Below are 20,245 nucleotides of genomic sequence, written 5' to 3'. Positions count from 1 at the left end.
GTTAATAAAGACGAGATAAAAAGGTCAAACACATAAAAATATCCACATAAAACTATTTAAAGAAAACAGTTTTTATTATTAATTGTTATAGATAAAATTAAAAATATAGGAAAATGCATATTTGAATTTTTTATTACATTTGAATTATTTGTTTATTAGAAACAGGTTTTGCTTATTAGATTTAGTGTGTGTATGTGCTGTGAGTGGGTAAGATAAGCGTGTGTAAAGTGGTGGAAGAATCATAGCTAGCTGTACTTCAAAGGCAGAATACTATGCAAAAGTGTGATTTGGATCAATCCAAAGTTTTATCTCATGCAACACAAATTATTGTCTTCTCGTGAAAATTCCTATCTAAGCATCCTTAACAGATGTCAGAAATTGTTTAAACTAATGATGAAAAAAAAAACAGAGTTTATATATATATACCTTGCTTGCAACTCTCTAACATCACTCGATCGCTAACAGTGACAGTAACCAAAACCACACAGCACTGTGGAAGGGACAGAATAGAAGAAACACTCATCTTCTCTATATATTACCACAGCTACCAGCTCTTTCTATCATTTTCTCTTCTCAGAGAGACTCACATTCAGCTTGAGCAATGGCTTCGGCGCGATTGGATCTGGACGGGAACCCCATAAAACCAATCACCATCTGCATGATAGGTGCAGGTGGCTTCATCGGGTCCCACCTCTGCGAGAAGCTCATGAACGAAACCCCTCACAAGGTTTTTGCTTTGGATGTTTATAACGACAAGATCAAACACCTTCTGGAACCCGACACGCTCCCCTGGGCTGGTCGCATCCAATTCCACCGCCTCAATATCAAGCACGATTCTCGACTTGAGGGCCTCATCAAGATTGCAGATCTGGTTTCACTCTGTTCCCTCATAAAAATGCAATCTTTTTTCGTTTCCGAAAACTTTTCTGTTTGAGACACAATTGGGTTGTTTTGTTTCAGACCATTAACCTGGCTGCTATATGCACTCCCGCGGATTACAACACGCGCCCGCTCGACACCATTTACAGCAACTTCATCGACGCGCTTCCTGTGGTGCGTGCTACTGTTGTTTTGTTTTTTACTCTCTCTCTCTCTCTCTCTCTCTCTCTCTCTCTCTCTCTCTCTCTCTCTCTCTCTCTCTTAGTCTGTGTGTGGGTGTGGAAGTTGGAATTGAGGATTGGAGTTTTGGGTTCAGGTGAAGTACTGTTCGGAAAACAATAAGCGTCTCATTCACTTCTCTACCTGTGAAGTGTATGGGAAAACGATTGGAAGCTTTCTCCCCAAAGATAGTGCACTGCGTCAGGTAACCTTTCACTTTCCTTGGACGTACTACTGTAGATCCGTGCTTAACCGACTATGGTTTCAAATTTACACTGCATCATTGATTTCTTGTTTGGCAATGGTAGATCTTTTCAATGAATAGTTTTATCTATCATTGTGTGTTTTTTACTGTTGTTTACACACTGTTTAGATAAACTAGTGGAATCTATTGAGTTTTTCTTTCATAAACTAAAACCAATTTTTCAATCTTACCTTTTGGGTAAATTAGATGACATGGTGTCTATAATTTGATTTTAGTTTGTGGATTGTAGATATTATTTATGGAAAAAGTGTCTAGCAGCATTTCAGCAATGCAATGGTTTGCTTGTTTTTTCTTGGGTAATGTGTGGAGTTATAATCTATGTTATTTCCTTGTGGTGTTAGGATCCTGCATACTACGTGCTGAAGGAGGATGAGTCTCCTTGTATTTTTGGTTCGATTGAAAAGCAGAGATGGTCATATGCCTGTGCTAAGCAGTTGATTGAGAGGCTGATTTATGGTAAGCTCTTTTCTATTTACACTTTGTGTAAAGACTTAAAATTTTCATGAATTGATTTTTCTCACTGAGATGGTGTTGTTGACAGGTGAAGGCGCTGAAAATGGATTGGAATTCACAATTGTGAGGCCTTTTAATTGGATTGGACCAAGAATGGATTTCATTCCCGGCATTGATGGACCAAGTGAGGGTGTTCCTCGGGTTCTGGCATGCTTTAGCAATGTGAGCTTATGAGATTTAGGACTTTCTGTAACATTGAATGTTGCTGCTCACTATTTTTGAATCACTGTTCTAAATATTTTCTGCAGAATCTCCTCCGTGGTGAGCCCCTCAAGCTTGTGGATGGTGGCCAATCCCAGAGAACCTTTGTGTATATTAAGGATGCTATTGAAGCTGTCTTGCTGATGATTGTATGCTCCCATATCCAATCTTTGATGAGACTTTTTGATTTTAAGTGCAGATTATCTGATTGCAGAAGTTCATCTTTAAACTGTTATTCTTGTTGGATGATTGTTCCACTAAATGTGAAGAATAACTTGTTAACAGGAAAATCCTGCCAGGGCCAATGGACATATTTTTAATGTGGGTAACCCAAACAACGAGGTTACAGTTAGGCAGCTTGCTGAAATGATGTCTCAGGTTAAGCATGGAGTTTGACTGTTTGATTGACCCTATTAGATTTTTGACATGGTGTTTGGGGACATGAAATAGTTATTTTCCTTCCATTCTTCAGGTTTATTCAAAGGTAAGTGGAGAAGCTCCTCTGGAAAAGCCTACTATTGATGTGAGCTCCAAAGAATTTTATGGCGAGGGATATGATGACAGCGACAAGAGAATTCCTGACATGACCATAATTAATAGGCAACTTGGTATGTTTCCTTGTTCTACTCTAGTGTCTTCTTTAGGAAAAACCTGACATCATTAACATAAGATGTTTTATGTGGTAATGGTGTATGACTGTTATTTCAGGCTGGAATCCTAAGACCTCACTTTGGGACCTGCTTGAATCAACTCTCACCTATCAGCACAGAACATACGCTGAAGCCATAAAGAAAGTGATCGCAAAGCCCGTGGCAAGTTAAACTGGTATGGTGATGAAGTGCTTTTGGAAGAGTGTTCAGCCCATAGTGATTATTTTTTACATACATAGTAATTTTCCCCTTGGTTTTGGTTTGGGTAGCCCATACCCATATTGTTTATTACATATTTATGAAGTGATGAGAACTTATCCAAGACAATATGTGCTGTTGGGATGTGATTTTCACACTGGGAAACATAAGAGGAAAGAATATTCAGCTGTAACATTTTATCATATACTTCCTAAATTTATTGTCATTAATTTATTCAATGGAATATTTTTGTTGCACTATCTCGTATATTTTGATAAATTCTAGATCTACCCTCGTAATTTTACTGGTTTTAGAATTTTCGAATACACTGCATTTGTGTGTGTGGTTATCAAAATCATAATTACTTTTAATATTTTAAATTAATGTTATCAAAATTAATTATGTTTTGTTAACTTAAAATAATTGTGGTTTGTTCCTATTCCCTGAAAATATTTCTATGATTTTTAAAGCAGAATTTTTAGAATATTTTTTGAAACTTATCAAATATGTTTTTGAAAAGTTTTTTTCGAAATAAAATTTTCACAATAAACTTTTGAAAACATAAATAATACATTTCAAAAAATATATTATAGATTTCACATTATCGAGCTTTTCAAAACTGAGTTTTAGTTTTTATTTATTCTTCTTCCTGTCAGGTGTGGTGAAGAATGGATGTGTAGATGATGACGATAAGGATGATACTAGTGGGAGCGAAAGGGTATGTTAGTCTTTTTAATAACATGGGAGCTGCTAGTAATAATGAGGGTGCAGTAAGAAAAACTCTAGGATTTAGAAATATAATACTGAGTGTAGACATAGTGTATGATACTAAATTTAGAAATGAGAAAGAATGGTATATGCTATAGAAAGGAACACATTAAAGCTCTGGGATATTTTTACACGAAACCTTTTTATAAATTAAAATTAGTTTACATATAACTCTCTTTGTAATTTTATTTACTTAATGTATAAACTAATTTTATTTAATAAAGAAGATTTTTTCTTATTTTTTCTCTTAAAATTTTTTTAGAAAATCTGTTCAAACGTGGTTTTAGAATTTTTAGAATAAAATCAATTTGTGGTCATCTACAAGATCTGCCTACCTTCGTTTCATACTAGGGCTCTCTTATTCCATTTTCGATTTTGCTATCCTCACACCTCAACTTGGGCAATTTCTTCCTGCACCTCCCATTGTTTTCCTTGCACCTAAACTTTCATAAATCCACTTTTACCCCTCAGTGCATTAAAAATCCTAATTGCTTTTTGTCCCCCATCTTCCCCTTTCTTCTCCACGCCGCATCCACTTTTCCACCTTCGTCTCATTTCCTCACACGGTGGTCTTCGGTGGTCATATTCGTCTTTGCGCCGCCGCGACCTCCACCCCCTTTCTTTTTCGATTTCTTTCTCTCGCGCGAGAGTAACTCCATGCAAACAACCACCGTCGCGTGCCTCCCCTCAGACCAGAGCCTTCGTTGGCGAAGCGGGTCACCGCCACTCTGCCTCAATCCTGAGACGAAAGATTCTGCACCCCAACTCGCGGTCGTGCTCCCTTTATTTGGTTCGCGTGGAGCCGCTGCGTTTCCCTCCTTCCTCTGCCACTCACTCTTCCTCCCCCTTTCTGGATTGGTTTTGGTCCTTGAGTATTGTCCTGATTAGTTGTTGTCTGTGAATGGCAGTGGTTTTTTTGTAATGGAGAATGGAGATGAAGTATATTGGGGTGTAGGGAAAAGCTGATGCAATGCTACATGTGATTGGGAGGGAGGAGGCTGTGCTGATGCCGGAGGATGGAGAGTTCGGAAAAATTCACGTTTGAACCCAGACATGAAAACAACACTTATTGAAAAAACAAAAAAAGCAATGGATGAATGTTCAGGATTCATCATTCCTGACAAGATTTTTTAATGGGTGGTTTCCGATTCGACAATCCGAAATGTAATGGAACGCGTTTTGTATCGATTAATTCAAAAAATGATACTTGGAAATGCATTTTTAGATCTGTAAGTGTAATTTAGATTGGTAATTTGAAATTAAGGTATTATTCTCGAATTGGACAATTGGAAATGTATTTGGGATTGTTAAATTGGAAATTTATTTTAAATTGGCCAATCCGGGAACGATATCTGAGTTATTGATCAATTTAGGAATACATTGTTCAATCCAAAAATTACAATTAAGATCTAGATTGAACAATCCGTTAGGGATGAAAATGCGGATAGTTTCATCCTGATTGGTAAAAAGCTTGATAAAATCAATGCTAGCTAATATAACGTTTGGTCTATATGTTTGTGAGCCAAATTTGATAATTTTATTTTTATTTAATTAAATCAGTAAAAATAGTAATTTATATAGGTTTGTTTTTTTTAAAAATAATATTTATAATTTTATAATTTATAACTTTTAAGTATAAGCTTATAAAAAATATAAATAATTTTGAAGTACATTGAAACAAGGAAAAAAAATGTAAATGAAGAAACTGTTTTTGAATTGAATACGAATAAACGAGTTATTTTTAAGTAGATTGAAGAAAAAATAAAGGATTAAATATGTTTTTAGTTCCTGGTCGTTTCTGGTTTTCGTCCCTCTTTCAAAATAAGGTACAATTTGGTCCTCATTATTTTCGAAACTCTAGTTTTAGTCCTCGAAACTTTGGTTTTAGTCCTAAAAACTAATCTCGAAAACTATCACATTTTTAACTGTTAGTTTTCGAGGACTAAAACCAAAATTTTAAAAAAAATGAGAACCAAATTGTAACTTATTTTGAAAGAGGGACGCAAACCAGGAACGACCAATAGTTTAGGAACTAAAAACATATTTAACCCAAAAATAAATAAACAACTTAAGAAATACACAAAATGTTAAAGTGTTGTGCTAAAATTGCTATATTCTAGAAATTTAAGTAATTTGGGTTACAGTGGTCAAATGTAGTATAATTCAATATTGACTCACATTCGTCAAGTTATGTACAATTAGTCTAAGTGAACCAATTAGTTAAACTACTCAATTTATCTTATTTTTTTTCTTGTCGATCTGATGACGCATCCATTGTCACCTGTACAATTCTTAATACACTTTCAAATATGAAATTACATTCTAAATTGTCCAATTTGAAATTAGATAATCCTTTTTAAAAACAAGTTGAGGGTCATTCCTGTCTTCTTCCTGCAATTGATAGAAGGAGGAGGTGTGACTTCACAAAATTTAAGGTAGCGGTTAACTTTCATTGAATATTATAAATGTGAATTATTTATCATACAAATATTACATTATAAAAAATATTTTGAATTGTGTTTTCTTCTAAATTACAAAGGAAAAGTAGTCTCTTTTTAATAAAAACTAATAGTATTCTTGTAAGAAAAATCATAAAAACGAATACGAAGTTAACATAAAGGCTCTCAAACGATCTTAGCAAGAAGTGTGAGATTTAAAAATATTGAAATTGGAATGAGTGGTCCTGAAGATTACTTGAACTAGTGATATGGTTTTAACTGCCATACTGAAAAAAAAAACATTAATGACGAAGCATCATTATATGTAAGAATGATCATAGCTATACTACGCACTCCTTTTATTTTTAAATTAAATATACATAAAAAAAACACACAATTTTACATCGGCTAAAAATACTACTTAAGTTCATTATTACTTTTGCAAAAAAACTATATTTTTAAATTATTAATTATATTTACGAAAAGTAGTGTTTAGCTTTGAGGTTAAAAGTATCATTGTAATTATCGTGATACTTGTTTGGGAATCAAAGTCGAAAACCATTTGAGAATATATACTCTCTGATAATTTGAAATGTATTTTAAAAATAAAATCATAATAAGAATTTCGTATTTTAAAAAAGCAACATCACAATGTAATTATTAATCAAATATTTATTAATTTTGATTTCTTTTACTTAAACAAATCAACTTAAAGTTTATTTAACAATTTTTAACGAAATAAATCAGCATTTTGTTAACTTAGAATTTTGGATTCGTAAATAAGAGAAGCAAAAGTCAAGTTTTTCTCCACTTATCCGGTTGATAAAGGATTTTAAAAAACGATATTTTAATATAGAAGTAATCTTATTCTTATATACAGTCCTGATAATTAATTTTATTACTAAGAAATATATAATTTATAAACAAGTAAATATTCACTTCAACGAAATTCAATTTTCCTTCGGTTTTTTCTTCTACAACTAATGTTATTTCTACAATCACTCATTTATTTCATGACCTCTTATTAAATTATTATTATTATTATTATTATTATTATTATTAATTTTAATATTTCTCCTTTCATAATTCTGTTGAACCAAACAAACCATGAACAATGACACCCATGTTACCATTCCAAAAAAACGATGCTACCCATGTTTGATTGTGCGACAGTGGATCCCACTCACCAAACGAAGACGCGTGGAAACCACTCGCTCTTATTAAGGTAACGAGGAGCCACGCGTGTTGCGATTGGGCATGATTCTGCAGGAGGCAAAGTTGTTGAGCACAACCCCAAAAGAATAACCAAACAAAACTTTATATTAAAAAAAGAAAGAGAAAGAAAACGAAGAAGGAAAAAACAAATAAAAAGACAAAGCCTAATTTCCACCTCACATCACACTTCATGTCATTTTATTGACCTGTATTGTTCTCTTTGGCCCCGACGACGCTCCTCTATGCCCTTTCTTATCGTCCCATTTATTCATTCATTCGCATTCACTCTCACTTCGTGTTATTTTTAACATAATATTCAATACTCTATCTTCAAAAACTACAATTCTTCACCTACTATTCAATTATATTCTATTTTTACTTAATCTTATTATATTCTAAGACTTGTTCACTTTAAAATTTGATATATTTTTTACGGAAAATTCGTTCAAATAATATCATTATATATATTATTCATTTTAAAGAGTCTTGTCTTTTAAAAAAAAACTTAAAATATATAAGCAAAAATGAATGCATAAACTATATTTAATCTCAAAGTATTGAAAAATAAAAATGCTTTAAATTTAAAATAATTTATTTAAATTAAAGGGTTAGATTTGTATCAGAAAAAAATTAAATTGATTTTAAGATGACAAACTATAATGTACGGATAAAATATGTGTTTCGGATATATCTATGTGGATTGGTTTATTTTGAATATAATAAAATACACGATATATATATACATTAAGAAATATATAATAATTCTTAAAAATATGATAAATATATAATTATTATCGTAGGAATCACAACTTAAATCATATGTATTAATTGTTATTAATATAAAAAATTATAAATTATCATCATAAAAATATTATTGTGTCATAAATTATATACTTCATTAATAAATACAAATAGAAGGATTACATAAATAAATAGGTGTCGAACACATGTAACTTAAATTGAAATATCAATGCATCATTGATAAATGATAAGTGATATAATGATTAATACTTTACATTTTAATAAATTTTACACATTCAATGCTAACATTTAGATTTTAGCATCTAGATCATAAAAAATGTATTTTTTTTATTTTTTTTATTAATAATTAAATAAAATATGAATTAAATTACAATACTTTTATATTAAAGAAAATAAAAGAAATAAAAAGTGTAATATAATATAAATTATAAAAAATAAAACAAGTTATCGTTAAATACAACTCATGTCATTGAGATATTTAAACTGATAAAAGTTCTTCTAGTATTACAATTTTATTTTCTAAATTTTAATTTACATTAGTTTTGTTTATATTTTATGTTAAATAATTACACGTCATTAATATCATGGCCTATCCTGATTTTATGATCTAGATCATAAATTGTCCAGCTATATAGTTTTTAATATTTATTTTCACAATGTTTAAATACAATACTTTTAAGTAAAGGAATTATAATAAACTTTTGATAAGTTAAACAACTAAAATAATTATTTTTAAATTTTAACACCAAATACAAAATTTAAGAAATTAAGAGTATACTTAAGTAATTCTTTTGACAGAAAGTTAAATATTACTATTATGACTACAAAATATTATATAAATATGTGGTGATATTATTATATATTATTTTGTACCAAGGCTTTTAACTTACGAAACTGGCGCTGCAATTTTTTTTATTGAAGCTTGCTTTACTTTACCTCGACCGTTTCTGCCGTCGTGATCCTGTGTCATTCTCTGTTCTTTTAATTCCAATTTCCAATTCTTTAATTGTTCTATTTCTAGGGGCTATGCTCTCTGTACCATACTTTGGTTAGTTTTTTTTTTCTTTTTCATATAAAAGATACATCTGTGCCTTTCTCTTTTTCCCCTTTTCTTTCTAGAATTAAGAAGAAGAGGCAACAATTTAGGAAAAAACAATGATGTTGTGTTGGTAGAGTAAGTAGGGAAAAAGAGGGTCTTTCCTTCCCTCAGCCATGGCTCCTACTGGGAAGCTTTCCGGGTTTCGTCGAGAAGGCAGTGATTGGTACTCTCCTTCTCAAAAAATTTTGTTTTGAAGTAAAAATTCTTTTTTTTTAATGGAATGATGAGGAAATGACTCCTTTTGTTCACCTGATTACTGGGTGGAGTCCAAGTCAGACATGCATATCGAAAAAAAGAAGATTTTGATGTGATTTATGTTGTTAATTTTTTTGGGTTGTGGTCTTGATAGGTTCTGCAATGGGGGACTGCCAAGTGATATCAATGTTTCCATCGAGGGTGTCACTTTCCATCTTCATAAGGTACCTGCTTTCCTTTCAGAAATTTGCACTTCTCTCTCTGGTTTATTGATAGATGAAATAGTTGTGGGGCTTTTTTTGTTGTTCTGGTTTGTTCTACTCCTCTTTGTGTTTTTATTTTTCGAAATTTGATCCAACCGCGTTAATGTGATTCATGGCTTTTGCTTCTACTTCTGGTTTCTTTCATCTCTGTTGTCGAAGCATCAATCTTCAAATAAGGGAATTGGATTAGACTTGCTAGAGATACCGTCCCACATGCTACAATGGCCGCAAAGCTTTCACGGTTTCACCATAAATTTCATCTATTTATTAGAATTTAGTAAAATTCCACCAGTTTGTGGGCAGCCTTGTATTCCTAAACTGGAATCCACTTGAATGGTTCTCAAAGGTTGTGATGTTCTTGCTGGTTTTCTTTGTGGAGTTTGACTTTAAAATTCCTTCAGCTTAAGGTTAGATAGGGCAGGGACAAGACTGCTTTAATTATAAATGGATTGTATTTCAGCTCATTTGGTATTGTTTAAGATGATGGTTATCAAATTTTGCTTCTAAATTATGGATGTTATTCGTGATGTATATCCATTGGTGCAGATATTTCATTACTAATGCTTAACTTTCCCAGTCAGTGATGAAGCTAAAAATTTATCTACTTCTCAGACTCGTTTTACTCTCTTGATTTGCTGTTGTGGAAGTAATTGGATTAGGTGGGGTCTTTGGCATGTCATGAACACTTGTTCTTGTTTCATCTAAATTAGCTTTCTTGGGTAAGAGGAACAAGTTAGAGCTTTGAGATATTTCTGTTTTTCCCTTTTTTCAATTTGGACTCCATGCATGATTACGTGATGAACTAGTGAGCGTTTCTGTTACACAAGGCTTAATTTTATGGTAGTTATACTGTTACGCCTTTGGTAAATTATTTGTGTACTGAGTGCATTGGAGTTTAAATAAGTTATGTCATGGAACTGCAGTTTCCTCTTGTATCAAAAAGTGGAAAATTTGCTAAAGCAAATGACGAGTCCAAGGATACAGACAAGAAGACTCTGAAAATGGTGCTGGAAGAATTTCCTGGTGGTCCTGACACTTTCTTAATTGCAGCTAAATTCTGTTACGGGTACCGTGTGGAACTGACAGCCAGAAATGTAGTATCGGTTCACTGTGCTGCAGAGTACCTTGAAATGACAGATGAATTTGGAGAAGGTAACTTGTTGTCAAAATCAGAGAGTTTTTTCCATAGAAACACATTGCGCAACTGGAAAGATTGTATTTTGGCTCTCCAAAGTTCTGAGTCAGTTCTACCTAGAGCTGAAAAGCTTCAGTTAGTGGGCAAGTGTTTGAATGCTCTGTCTATGATGGTTTGTACGGACCCAAGTTTGTTTGGATGGCCCATGATGATGTATGGGAGTTTTCAGAGCCCTGGTGGAAGCATTCTTTGGAATGGCATCAACACTGGTGCCAGGATTCGGAGCTCAGAATCTGATTGGTGGTTTGAAGACATCTCATATCTCAGTGTGAGTTTATTTGAGAGGCTAATTAAGACAATGCAAGCAAGAGGTATAAGACCTGAAAACCTTGCAGGTGCCATAATGTACTATTCTAGAAAGCACTTGCCGGGTCTTGGTCGGTGGCAGGGTGGTCAAGGTGGCAAGACCAGAACAGTTGCAAGCTTTAGCTTGACGCCAGCCACAGTTGATCAAAGAGTTCTGTTGGAAAGCATTGAGAAACTTCTTCCTGACAAGAAGGGGAAATCTTATTGTCGTTTCCTGCTGGGACTTCTTCGTGTGGCTTTGATATTGAATGTCAGCCAAACCTGCAAGGATTCTTTGGAGAGGAGAATAGGGATGCAATTGGAACTTGCAACTTTGGATAGTCTTCTAATTCCTACCTATTCAGATTCAGATGCATTATATAACACTGAATGTATTGAACAGATAGTCCATTATTTTGTATCTACAGAGTCAAATTTAACTGCCTTTTCTCCTTCATCACATGACCAGCAAACACCAGCATCACCATCAACTGAGTCTTTGAGGAAGGTTTCGAAGTTGATAGATAGCTACATCTCAGAAATTGCTTCAGATGTTAATTTGAAACCGGAAAAGATACACCGGCTTGCAGACGCCCTCCCCGAGTCATCAAGATTATTGCATGATGGGCTTTACAGGGCACTGGACATATATTTCAAGGTTTGATTTTTCTGAGCTACACTTCTACATAAAGACTTATTTGTGGTCATGGATTGTTAGCTTAATGATGACTACTTATGCTATTGTGCAGGCTCATTCTTGGCTCTCTGATAGAGAGAAGGAAGAACTGTGCAACATCATTGACTACCAGAAACTTTCAATCCATGCTTGTGCTCATGCATCTCAAAATGACAGGTTACCCCTCAGAGTTGTTCTTCAAGTGCTGTTCTTTGAACAACTGCATTTGAGAACAGCATTAGCTGGATGCCTTAATGCATTGGATGGTGAGATCGCCACAGCAGCTCCTGTTCCTATAGCCGCCTTAGGCGAAACAGCCGGTGAAATTGTACAAAGAGATGGATGGGTGACTGTTGTGCGTGAAAACCAGGTTTTAAAGGTGGATATGGACAGGATGAGTTCTAGAGTTGGAGAACTTGAAGAAGAGTTCAGCAAAATAAAGCAAGAAATGAAAAGTGTGACCAAATGTCACAGTTCCCGAAGCTCCCCTCGGTTCGTTGCCCGGAAAATTGGGTGTAAGCTCGTTCCTCGGCCTTCAGATGCTCAACCAGAATCCCTGAACCGCACCGGATCCACACCAAGAGCATCCATTGAACGGGCACGGCGTTCCCTTAAGTCCAAGCACTCAGAAAGTTTTACTTGAGTATCAAGAAACCATAATCCCTCTTAATTTTCTATATACATATAGAAGTGTTGTGTGATTTTAAATTTTTTGTACGAGGGAAAGGGAAGGAAAATGTTTCTCAATCCATTATGCCCTTTTATTTCATCAGTTTTCATATTTGAACATTTTCCATTTCTTTCCCTTGTGTTAAAGTTGGCTGTAAACTTGTGTAGGCAATTTCACAAATTGTCCTGTTTGTGGGGAATAGCTCCTGTATTTATTATCCGTATAGATTTATTCTTCATCTGAAGATATTGACAGTGGAAGATGTTGTTTTAGACCCATATGTGAAGAACATTATTGTCATCGAAGAAAGAATCATCCATGTTCTCCCTAGTGCAGATGCAAAGCTGATGCACAAAGGTTGGAAAACTCAAACAAATGTAACAGACAATGTTGTGCTTATAGCAGACCTTCTTTTGTAGATGACAAATGTTGTATAGTTGTGAAAGAGTGTAATTTCTTTACAAAGGACAAAGGCAAATATTTTTATGCTCTGTCACTCATGCTGTTTTTTAATTTCTTTACAAAAGACAAATATTTTTACAAAGCACAAAGAGTTTATGATGTCTTGTAATTCTTGCTTTGATTAAACTTTGATTAATTGAAAATACTCACTATAATAGTATCTCAATATGCAATTATGCACAATTGTAGTTTTAACTGTATGATTTCATATCAAGTACTGTAAAATATACGAAACTAGTGTTTTAATCCTTACATTGGCATTTTAATCCTTGCAAATGCGTATAATAAATACTTTTTATGTTATAAATTAATTAGTTTTTTTTGTGTGTGAAAAATAACATAATTTTATGTAATTTGATAAAATTAATTTATGCAAAAATAATTTACATTTAAAAATGAGTTAACTCATATATACTGTTGTTGCACAAAATATTACTGATTTGGTAACAGTTATTGTTATTTCTTTATACATGTCTAATTTGGTTTGTATACGTGTTTTATGTTTTCAATTTGGTATATGATTAACATTTTTTTAATTTGATTACTCTACACAAATATTATAGAAGAACTAAATTAAAAATACAAATGTAGAAATACTTAAAGTAATAATAACAAAATACTAAAGTGATAAGTTTTGCAAACCGATGTATTAAATCTTCATACGTAGGAACCAAATGAGAAATCGTTACAAAATTTTAATTAAATCATAGTTTACCCACTTAAAAAATATTAGTTATTGTTATAACTAAAAAAATAATATATAGAGATAATAACATATCAGTAACAGTTTTTTAAAATGTAAAATATTAGAATAGAAAATCGGTTTCACCTAATGTGGCAGTGGGTAGTAAAATAGTAAATTATAATATAACTATTCCATAAAGGGTCCAACGGTGTCGCTTTGGCCGAGTGGTTAAGGCGTGTGCCTGCTAAGTACATGGGGTTTCCCCGCGAGAGTTCGAATCTCTCAGGCGACGCTGTTGCAGTTTTAATTTTATTTTCTTTTTTAATTTTTGTTCGAAATTTATTACTATTATATAGAATTGGTGGTTACATTCCACTCCTGAATCCCAGAGTAGAGCTCAACCTGTTGCAATTGCAACCCATTTTTCTGCCTCTTTCTCTGTCACTTTTGTTTCCTGCACAACTCAAAACACAACACTCCTACACAAGTGTTTTGTTACATCACGCGCCGCCACACCAGCATGCCAACCTTCACCATTTCCAGCAACAGCGCCGCCAAATGGTCACTCCCTCAATTCAACTCTCCCCACAATTCCCGCTCATCGCCTATCATTCTCCGCCAATCCCTCCTCCACGTGGGCGCCTTCAGGATCCACTGCGTGCCCCCCGAACCCCTCCTCCCGTTGCCAAAGATCACACACGATCAACCCTCTTTTGGCGGCGGCGGCGGAGGTGATGGTGACGCAGGTGGCGATGGTGGTGGCGGTGACGGAGACAGAGACGGAGACAGAGACGGAGGAGGAGATGAAGAGTTTGGACCCCTTTTGAATTTTGAAGCGGTAATGAGAGAATCGGAAGCACGTGGCGTGAAGCTGCCTCCGGATATGGTGGAGGCCGCCAGGGTCACGGGCATCCGCGAAATGTTTCTTCTTCGTTACTTGGAGTTGCAGGTGGGTTCTCTCTAAAGTTTAAATTTTTGGGTTCAAAAAAGTGTTTTTTCTTCCCTGATTGCTCTCAATTTGCCTTATTATTATTATTATTGCAGAGTTCGTCTTGGCCTCTGTCTTTCCTGATGCAGCATTGTTCCATGCTGAGAAATCGAATGCTCGCGGACCCTTCTTTTCTTTTCAAAGTTGGCACCGAGGTTTGTTTCTCAAAAATTTAAATGTATAACTTTTTCTTTAATTGAGTAGAAAGAAGAATGATAAAAACATTTGGAAGATAGAGACAGGAAATAATAGACTTAATGGTGATAAATAAAAAGAGATAGAACGGAAGTAAGTTGTAAGAGAAGATGCATGTGTAAATATAATAAGGTTATGTTTGAGTATAAGTTAGGAAAATTCTTTTGTCAACTTCAATGCACCATAAGAAGGAAGAAAATGTTTCTTTTAGAATGAAAGAACTTTTAATGTCTTTTCGGGATTATATGTGGTGACCTGATTATCCTTGTTTTGGCGTGTGCAGATTGTTATAGATTCTTGTTGTGCAACGTTTGCAGAGGTTCAAAAAAGGGGCAAGGATTTCTGGGCTGAATTTGAGTTGTATGCTGCTGATCTTCTGGTTGGAGTGGTTGTTGACATTGCATTGGTGGGTATGTTAGCACCCTATGCTCGAATCGGCAAGCCTTCACTGTCAAAAGGTTTACTTGGACAAATTCAACAGGCTTGTTCGGCTCTTCCTAGCAGGTTAGTGTTTGGAAAAAGGATGGAATTTTGGGAATTCATTATTGCTGTTTCAATGTGAGATGTTCATGATTTGTTATAATGTAAGCTTCTCCAATGTTTTCAGAGATCTAGGAATGTGAAATTATGGATGTGATACTAAATTACAATTTCAATGCAGTGTTTTTGAAGCTGAAAGACCGGGATGTAAATTCTCTGTGATGCAGCGCATTGCTACATACTTCTACAAGGTGCTCTGAAAGTTTAAATGTTAAGTAACTATTTGATTTATGGCAGAATATAGCTTATATACAAAACCCAGAAAATAATAGAATCAAACTCTCACTGCATTGAACAATTTAGTATTAGATATGGTGCTATACTGTTATATATATATATATATATTTACTTGGTTTCTGGTATTAGTTTATTCTTTGGAATACCTGACGTTCTGTTTTCAGGGTGCATTGTATGGATGGGTTGGCTTTGGATGTGGTATTATTGGTCAAGGAATTGCAAACACGATCATGAATGCCAAAAGGTATGTCTACCCGAGATGAGTTCTGTCGTATTACTTTATTATAAAAATTCTTATTAACATTACCTCTTTTGGCTAAGTTATTTATAATACATGCTTGACTTTGTTGTTTCTTTAAATAAAGAGAGCAAATGCATATGCACAAATGCATATGCACAAATGCATTTTGTTTCACGAGGGGGTGTCCGTGTCATTTTTGCTTTGATAAATTATGTAACTTTTTTTTATATTTTAAACAGGAGCATTAAGAAATCTGAAGATGACATACCCGTGCCTCCTCTTCTGCAAAGTGCTGCTCTTTGGGGTATGTCTTCTCCTGAATATTTAAATTTTCTTTATTTAGTCTGTTACAATTTTTTGGTTCAGTTTCTTGGGTTGGCTCTGCTCTATTAAGCGTCTGACTCCATTATTCTCAAAAAAGCATTTCATTTCTTGTTTCCTTGCTGCCAAGATGAACATAGACATTTGAGCTTGCTTGTTGCATCATTTTCAACAATGTGGCATTTTCATATTTTTCAACAGTGATTGAAAAGATGATGATGATATGTAATTTGGTTTATTTGTTTTGGTTCTCTTTATCAGGATTCTTCCTTGCCGTGTCATCCAACACCCGTTACCAGATCATCAATGGACTAGAAAGCCTTGTTGAAGCATCTGTGGTGGCAAAGAGGGTCCCTCTTGTTGCAATGGCATTCACTGTGGGTGTAAGATTTGGCAACAACATCTATGGGGGCATGCAGTTCGTAGACTGGGCAAAAAGGAGTGGTGTACAATGACTCTCCACACTCTGCAATTTCACCTTTTTCAAAGTTTTGTCCCAAGTTCACTACAACTGAAAAAAGACTATCAAACCAAGAAGTGAAACTCCCATCATTTTTTCTTTTGCTGGGAATCTTCTTGTCATTAAAATAGGACCATACCCTCTCTTCCTGTTTTTTCTTCTTTACACTTTTTTTCACTTTCATTCTCATCCTATCTTATGTAACTTAGTTGTGTCAGATATGTTAAGGGCAATTCAATTTCTTATAACTAGCAAACTCTTTCCTTTGGGAAAATATAATCAATGTTGGATTGTTTGGGAATTTCATAATTTTACAGAAATTAAAATGTATTGAATTTAAATTATTTTCCAGACAAATTGTTTTATTTTTTAAATGTTTTCTTTGTATATTACAATTTAAAATTACTAAATTTTAATTTTGTTGTTTAGATAGAGTATTTTAATTGCAACAAAATATTAAATTTATTTTAAAGTTAAATGATATTTAACAATTTAAAAATATCAGTACATGATGATTGTTAATCTATGGCAACTGCAAGCATCTATTGTCTTATTTTTATATTTATTTTAATTCAATTTTATTAAGAATATTTTATAATTTTATTACTTGGATTATTTTTTTGTAAATTTTTTAAGATACGTAAAAGATTCTCTTGTAAAAAGTTCTAATCAAAATTTTCTAAGAAATATTAGAAAAATAGTGATTATATTTTGTGTCAAAAATTATTTTGATAATATGTTTTGAAAAATAAATTCCTAATGTTAGCTTAAAAAATTATTTGCCAACATCATTTAAATAAACTGAAAAGAAAATACCAGAATAATAAATCAACATATAGACGAGAGAGTGAAGGGAACATGAAAACAATTGTTTTTTAAATTTGAATTATGTAGTTTCAAAGAATTAAAATAATCTTAAAAAATACAAAAAAAAAATATCTGTAAAAATACTTTATTTTATATTTTCTATTAAAATGAATCATTTTCTAAAAATTCATCCAAACTTTTTGACAATATTTTTATAACTTCATCTTCCAATAAATACTTTTTAAAATTAATTAGGACGGTGATAATTTTATACCACTTCAACATTAGAATAAAATCAATGAGTTTATCAACTAATTGTAATACTTACAAGGAAGGAAGCTTCTATTTTATTGTGGAGGTAAAGAAATTAGTAATATTAAGATAATTTTACTTGTAGCTAGTCTCTTACTGATGATAAATAATTAAGAACGTCAGCTTAAGTAAAATATATTTTTTAAATTAAAATATTTAACTTATTTTGTTAAATTATATCATACTAATTATCTAAGTTTATTAATTCAATCATTTAAATTTTGAAGTAAAATATCCAACTGTATAATTTTTTTTCTATTAATTTTAGCCACAAAATACAATCAGCAATTATTCTCTGACCTACGGGTGATAGTTGATACATTAATGCAATTAATTTTTGTCTGCTAGCAAATAATTACACGCGCAAAAAAATGATGAACTATTATTGTTTAAACATAAAATAGAAAAAGGTCAACAAATAATATAATCTATACATGAAAATTTTAATTGAATTTTTTTATTAAATTAAGGTTTAAATGAAAAAATTATTATTTGAAAGTAGAAAAGTTATATATAACCTTTGCTCCTGCTTATATATACAATAAGCTATCATTTTTGTTTTTTTCTTAATCTGATATTTGTATTTATTACTTTCTCAGTTTGATATTTTCGTGTGTAATTTGATACATTTTTTATGTACTTAAAATATCTTATACATGTAAAATCTAAATTAAAAATGAGTTCACCAATGATAATTGTTCCACTTTTCAAGTTTTCTTACAAATGTATCCTTACCCTTTGTTCTGAAAACCTTTTCATATTAATATGTTAATTATAAATTATGAAGGGTAGTGTCAGTTAAATAACTAATTATTTGAAATGAAAAAGAAATTCAATAATAATGTTTGAAGTTTCTATTTTTATCATTTTATAAATAATTAAACAAATACATATAAATAATATAGATTAAGTCAAGAGATATATTTATATTGGTGAATGATGACCTCTGTCTCTAAATTAAAAATTTATCAATAACAACATAACTTAATAGTTTTTTATACTAATTAAATCATATCTGTCTCTTTTAATGTTACTTGAATCCAAATTATTTGGTGATAATATAAATTCAGAAACACTTCCCAGCACAGAATCAAACTCGTAATATGCCTTTGTATGTTAGCAGAAGAAAATTAAATTAACAATAAGATACGCACTCTGAGGGGGCCACTCCAGCTGTAAACACAATATTGTGAAGTTTGACAGCTGGGAACTTAATTGGGAACTTAATCCAATTTGAATAGTACAATTTTTCAGAGGAAATAAACATTTATATTTTTTTAGTTCAAATATTTTTCACAAATAGATACTTTTAATTGGATCAATAATACTCACTGGGTGTAATAAACTTTTCTCATTATTTTTTTTCTACACCTAATCTTTAACTATAAACTATATATATATATATATATATATATATATATATATATATATATATATATATATATATATATATATATATATATATATATATATATATATATATATATATATATATTTGCGCACATGTGAGCATACTTTGTAATAGGTCCATGTTTTTTTTAAATTGTTTGACATTAAATAATTTAGAATTAAAATATTATAAATTATAGGTCCATGTTTTTTTTAAAATTAATAAATAGTTAATCTCAATCTTTTCCTCTTTTCCTCACCTTAATTAGTAAAAAAATTTCATCTTTTTTTTTCTCATAATTTCCACTCAAACCTACAAAAATAAACTAAACAATAATTACCATCTCCTCTCTTTTTTTACAATAATAATGTAGTAGATACAAACACATTGTTAATTGAAAACGTCTATTTTAAAACTTTTTAATGCATAGGTAAGGTAATTAAGTAATATCTTATTTTTTAAATAAAATTTAAGTTATTTTATAAAATTAAAAACAAATTCTCAAAATGTTATAATGAATTATATTTTTGGTGCACGTATGAAACGGTTTTTTGCTTTAATTTGACTTGAATTTTGTCCATAGTTTAAAAAAATAATTATTTTGTAGTATACATGTTTGATCACTGATTTTATAATTATTTTTTATTTTAATAATTTTCATAATATTTAATTTTTTAATTATGTTTTTTTTATATTTTATTATTATAAAAAGTGTATAAATAAAAGGTAAAGACCCAAGAGACTTTATATAACGAAAGTGTACCATTTTGTTAACTTATTTTATTGTGGTCTTATAGAAAAGGAAAACCTATAATTGAAATAAAAACAAAAAGAACTTGATTTTATTTTAATGATACACAGCTGAATGCTCCATGAGTAAAATATTGTACAAAAATATCAAAATAGCAAGACATTAAATAAAGTAATGCTGGATTAAAAGACATAATTAAAAGGAATTACACAATGTATTAACTCAATTACTGACCTAGTTGGAATAAGATACCTAGGAAATGTGGTACAGCATATGATTCCAATTTCAATAGTAGGAGGACAAATATGACTTTGGGTTTTTGACCCTTCCCACCTATGATTGACTTACACACTAAAGGCAAAAGA

General features: G+C 32.1%; 3 protein-coding genes and 1 non-coding gene across 5 annotated transcripts; all 4 read left to right on the top strand.

Moving 5' to 3' along the window:
* The first annotated feature begins 308 nt into the window (after positions 1-308).
* LOC124836825 (UDP-D-apiose/UDP-D-xylose synthase 2) lies at positions 309-3,185 on the top strand. Its single transcript, XM_047312061.2, has 9 exons — positions 309-871; positions 961-1,053; positions 1,196-1,303; positions 1,705-1,819; positions 1,905-2,038; positions 2,125-2,226; positions 2,363-2,455; positions 2,550-2,685; positions 2,786-3,185. Exons 1-9 carry the CDS (start codon positions 602-604, stop codon positions 2,896-2,898), a joined length of 1,164 nt encoding a protein of 387 aa, XP_047168017.1. The 5' UTR covers positions 309-601; the 3' UTR covers positions 2,899-3,185.
* A 5,810-nt stretch (positions 3,186-8,995) lies between these two features.
* Positions 8,996-12,987, top strand: LOC124836828 (Phototropic-responsive NPH3 family protein). Of its 2 annotated transcripts, XM_047312066.2 has the most exons (4): positions 8,996-9,370; positions 9,557-9,626; positions 10,589-11,803; positions 11,895-12,987. In XM_047312066.2, exons 1-4 carry the CDS (start codon positions 9,321-9,323, stop codon positions 12,462-12,464), a joined length of 1,905 nt encoding a protein of 634 aa, XP_047168022.1. In that variant the 5' UTR covers positions 8,996-9,320; the 3' UTR covers positions 12,465-12,987. The 2 variants fall into 2 exon arrangements, with proteins under 2 accessions (XP_047168022.1, XP_087949518.1); XM_088093392.1 differs by lacking the exons at positions 8,996-9,370; positions 9,557-9,626 and adding an exon at positions 10,016-10,384.
* An 861-nt stretch (positions 12,988-13,848) lies between these two features.
* TRNAS-GCU (transfer RNA serine (anticodon GCU)) lies at positions 13,849-13,930 on the top strand. The gene has a single exon. It is a non-coding gene; the product is annotated as a tRNA-Ser (tRNA).
* RER1 (reticulata-related 1) lies at positions 13,903-16,921 on the top strand. Its single transcript, XM_088092455.1, has 7 exons — positions 13,903-14,587; positions 14,683-14,781; positions 15,105-15,325; positions 15,483-15,552; positions 15,763-15,842; positions 16,079-16,143; positions 16,422-16,921. Exons 1-7 carry the CDS (start codon positions 14,159-14,161, stop codon positions 16,613-16,615), a joined length of 1,158 nt encoding a protein of 385 aa, XP_087948581.1. The 5' UTR covers positions 13,903-14,158; the 3' UTR covers positions 16,616-16,921.
* Positions 16,922-20,245: the final 3,324 nt, after the last annotated feature.

The sequence above is a fragment of the Vigna umbellata genome, chromosome 6, assembly GCF_029865625.1.
Source record: "Vigna umbellata cultivar VRB3 chromosome 6, Vumbellata_1.0, whole genome shotgun sequence".
NCBI lineage: Eukaryota > Viridiplantae > Streptophyta > Magnoliopsida > Fabales > Fabaceae > Vigna > Vigna umbellata.
This window is presented reverse-complemented; position numbering and strand designations above follow the sequence as displayed.

Excerpts from the sequence above, each read along its gene's own strand:
- LOC124836828 (XM_047312066.2), top strand. The coding sequence starts at position 9,321 with ATGGCTCCTACTGGGAAGCTTTCCGGGTTTCGTCGAGAAGGCAGTGAT. Across the intron at positions 9,371-9,556 it reads CGTCGAGAAGGCAGTGATTG|GTTCTGCAATGGGGGACTGC; the intron begins GTACTCTCCTTC and ends TGGTCTTGATAG. Across the intron at positions 9,627-10,588 it reads TCACTTTCCATCTTCATAAG|TTTCCTCTTGTATCAAAAAG; the intron begins GTACCTGCTTTC and ends ATGGAACTGCAG.
- LOC124836825 (XM_047312061.2), top strand. The coding sequence starts at position 602 with ATGGCTTCGGCGCGATTGGATCTGGACGGGAACCCCATAAAACCAATC. Across the intron at positions 872-960 it reads TCATCAAGATTGCAGATCTG|ACCATTAACCTGGCTGCTAT; the intron begins GTTTCACTCTGT and ends GTTTTGTTTCAG. Across the intron at positions 1,820-1,904 it reads GATTGAGAGGCTGATTTATG|GTGAAGGCGCTGAAAATGGA; the intron begins GTAAGCTCTTTT and ends TGTTGTTGACAG.
- RER1 (XM_088092455.1), top strand. The coding sequence starts at position 14,159 with ATGCCAACCTTCACCATTTCCAGCAACAGCGCCGCCAAATGGTCACTC. Across the intron at positions 14,782-15,104 it reads TTTTCAAAGTTGGCACCGAG|ATTGTTATAGATTCTTGTTG; the intron begins GTTTGTTTCTCA and ends TGGCGTGTGCAG. Across the intron at positions 15,326-15,482 it reads TGTTCGGCTCTTCCTAGCAG|TGTTTTTGAAGCTGAAAGAC; the intron begins GTTAGTGTTTGG and ends ATTTCAATGCAG.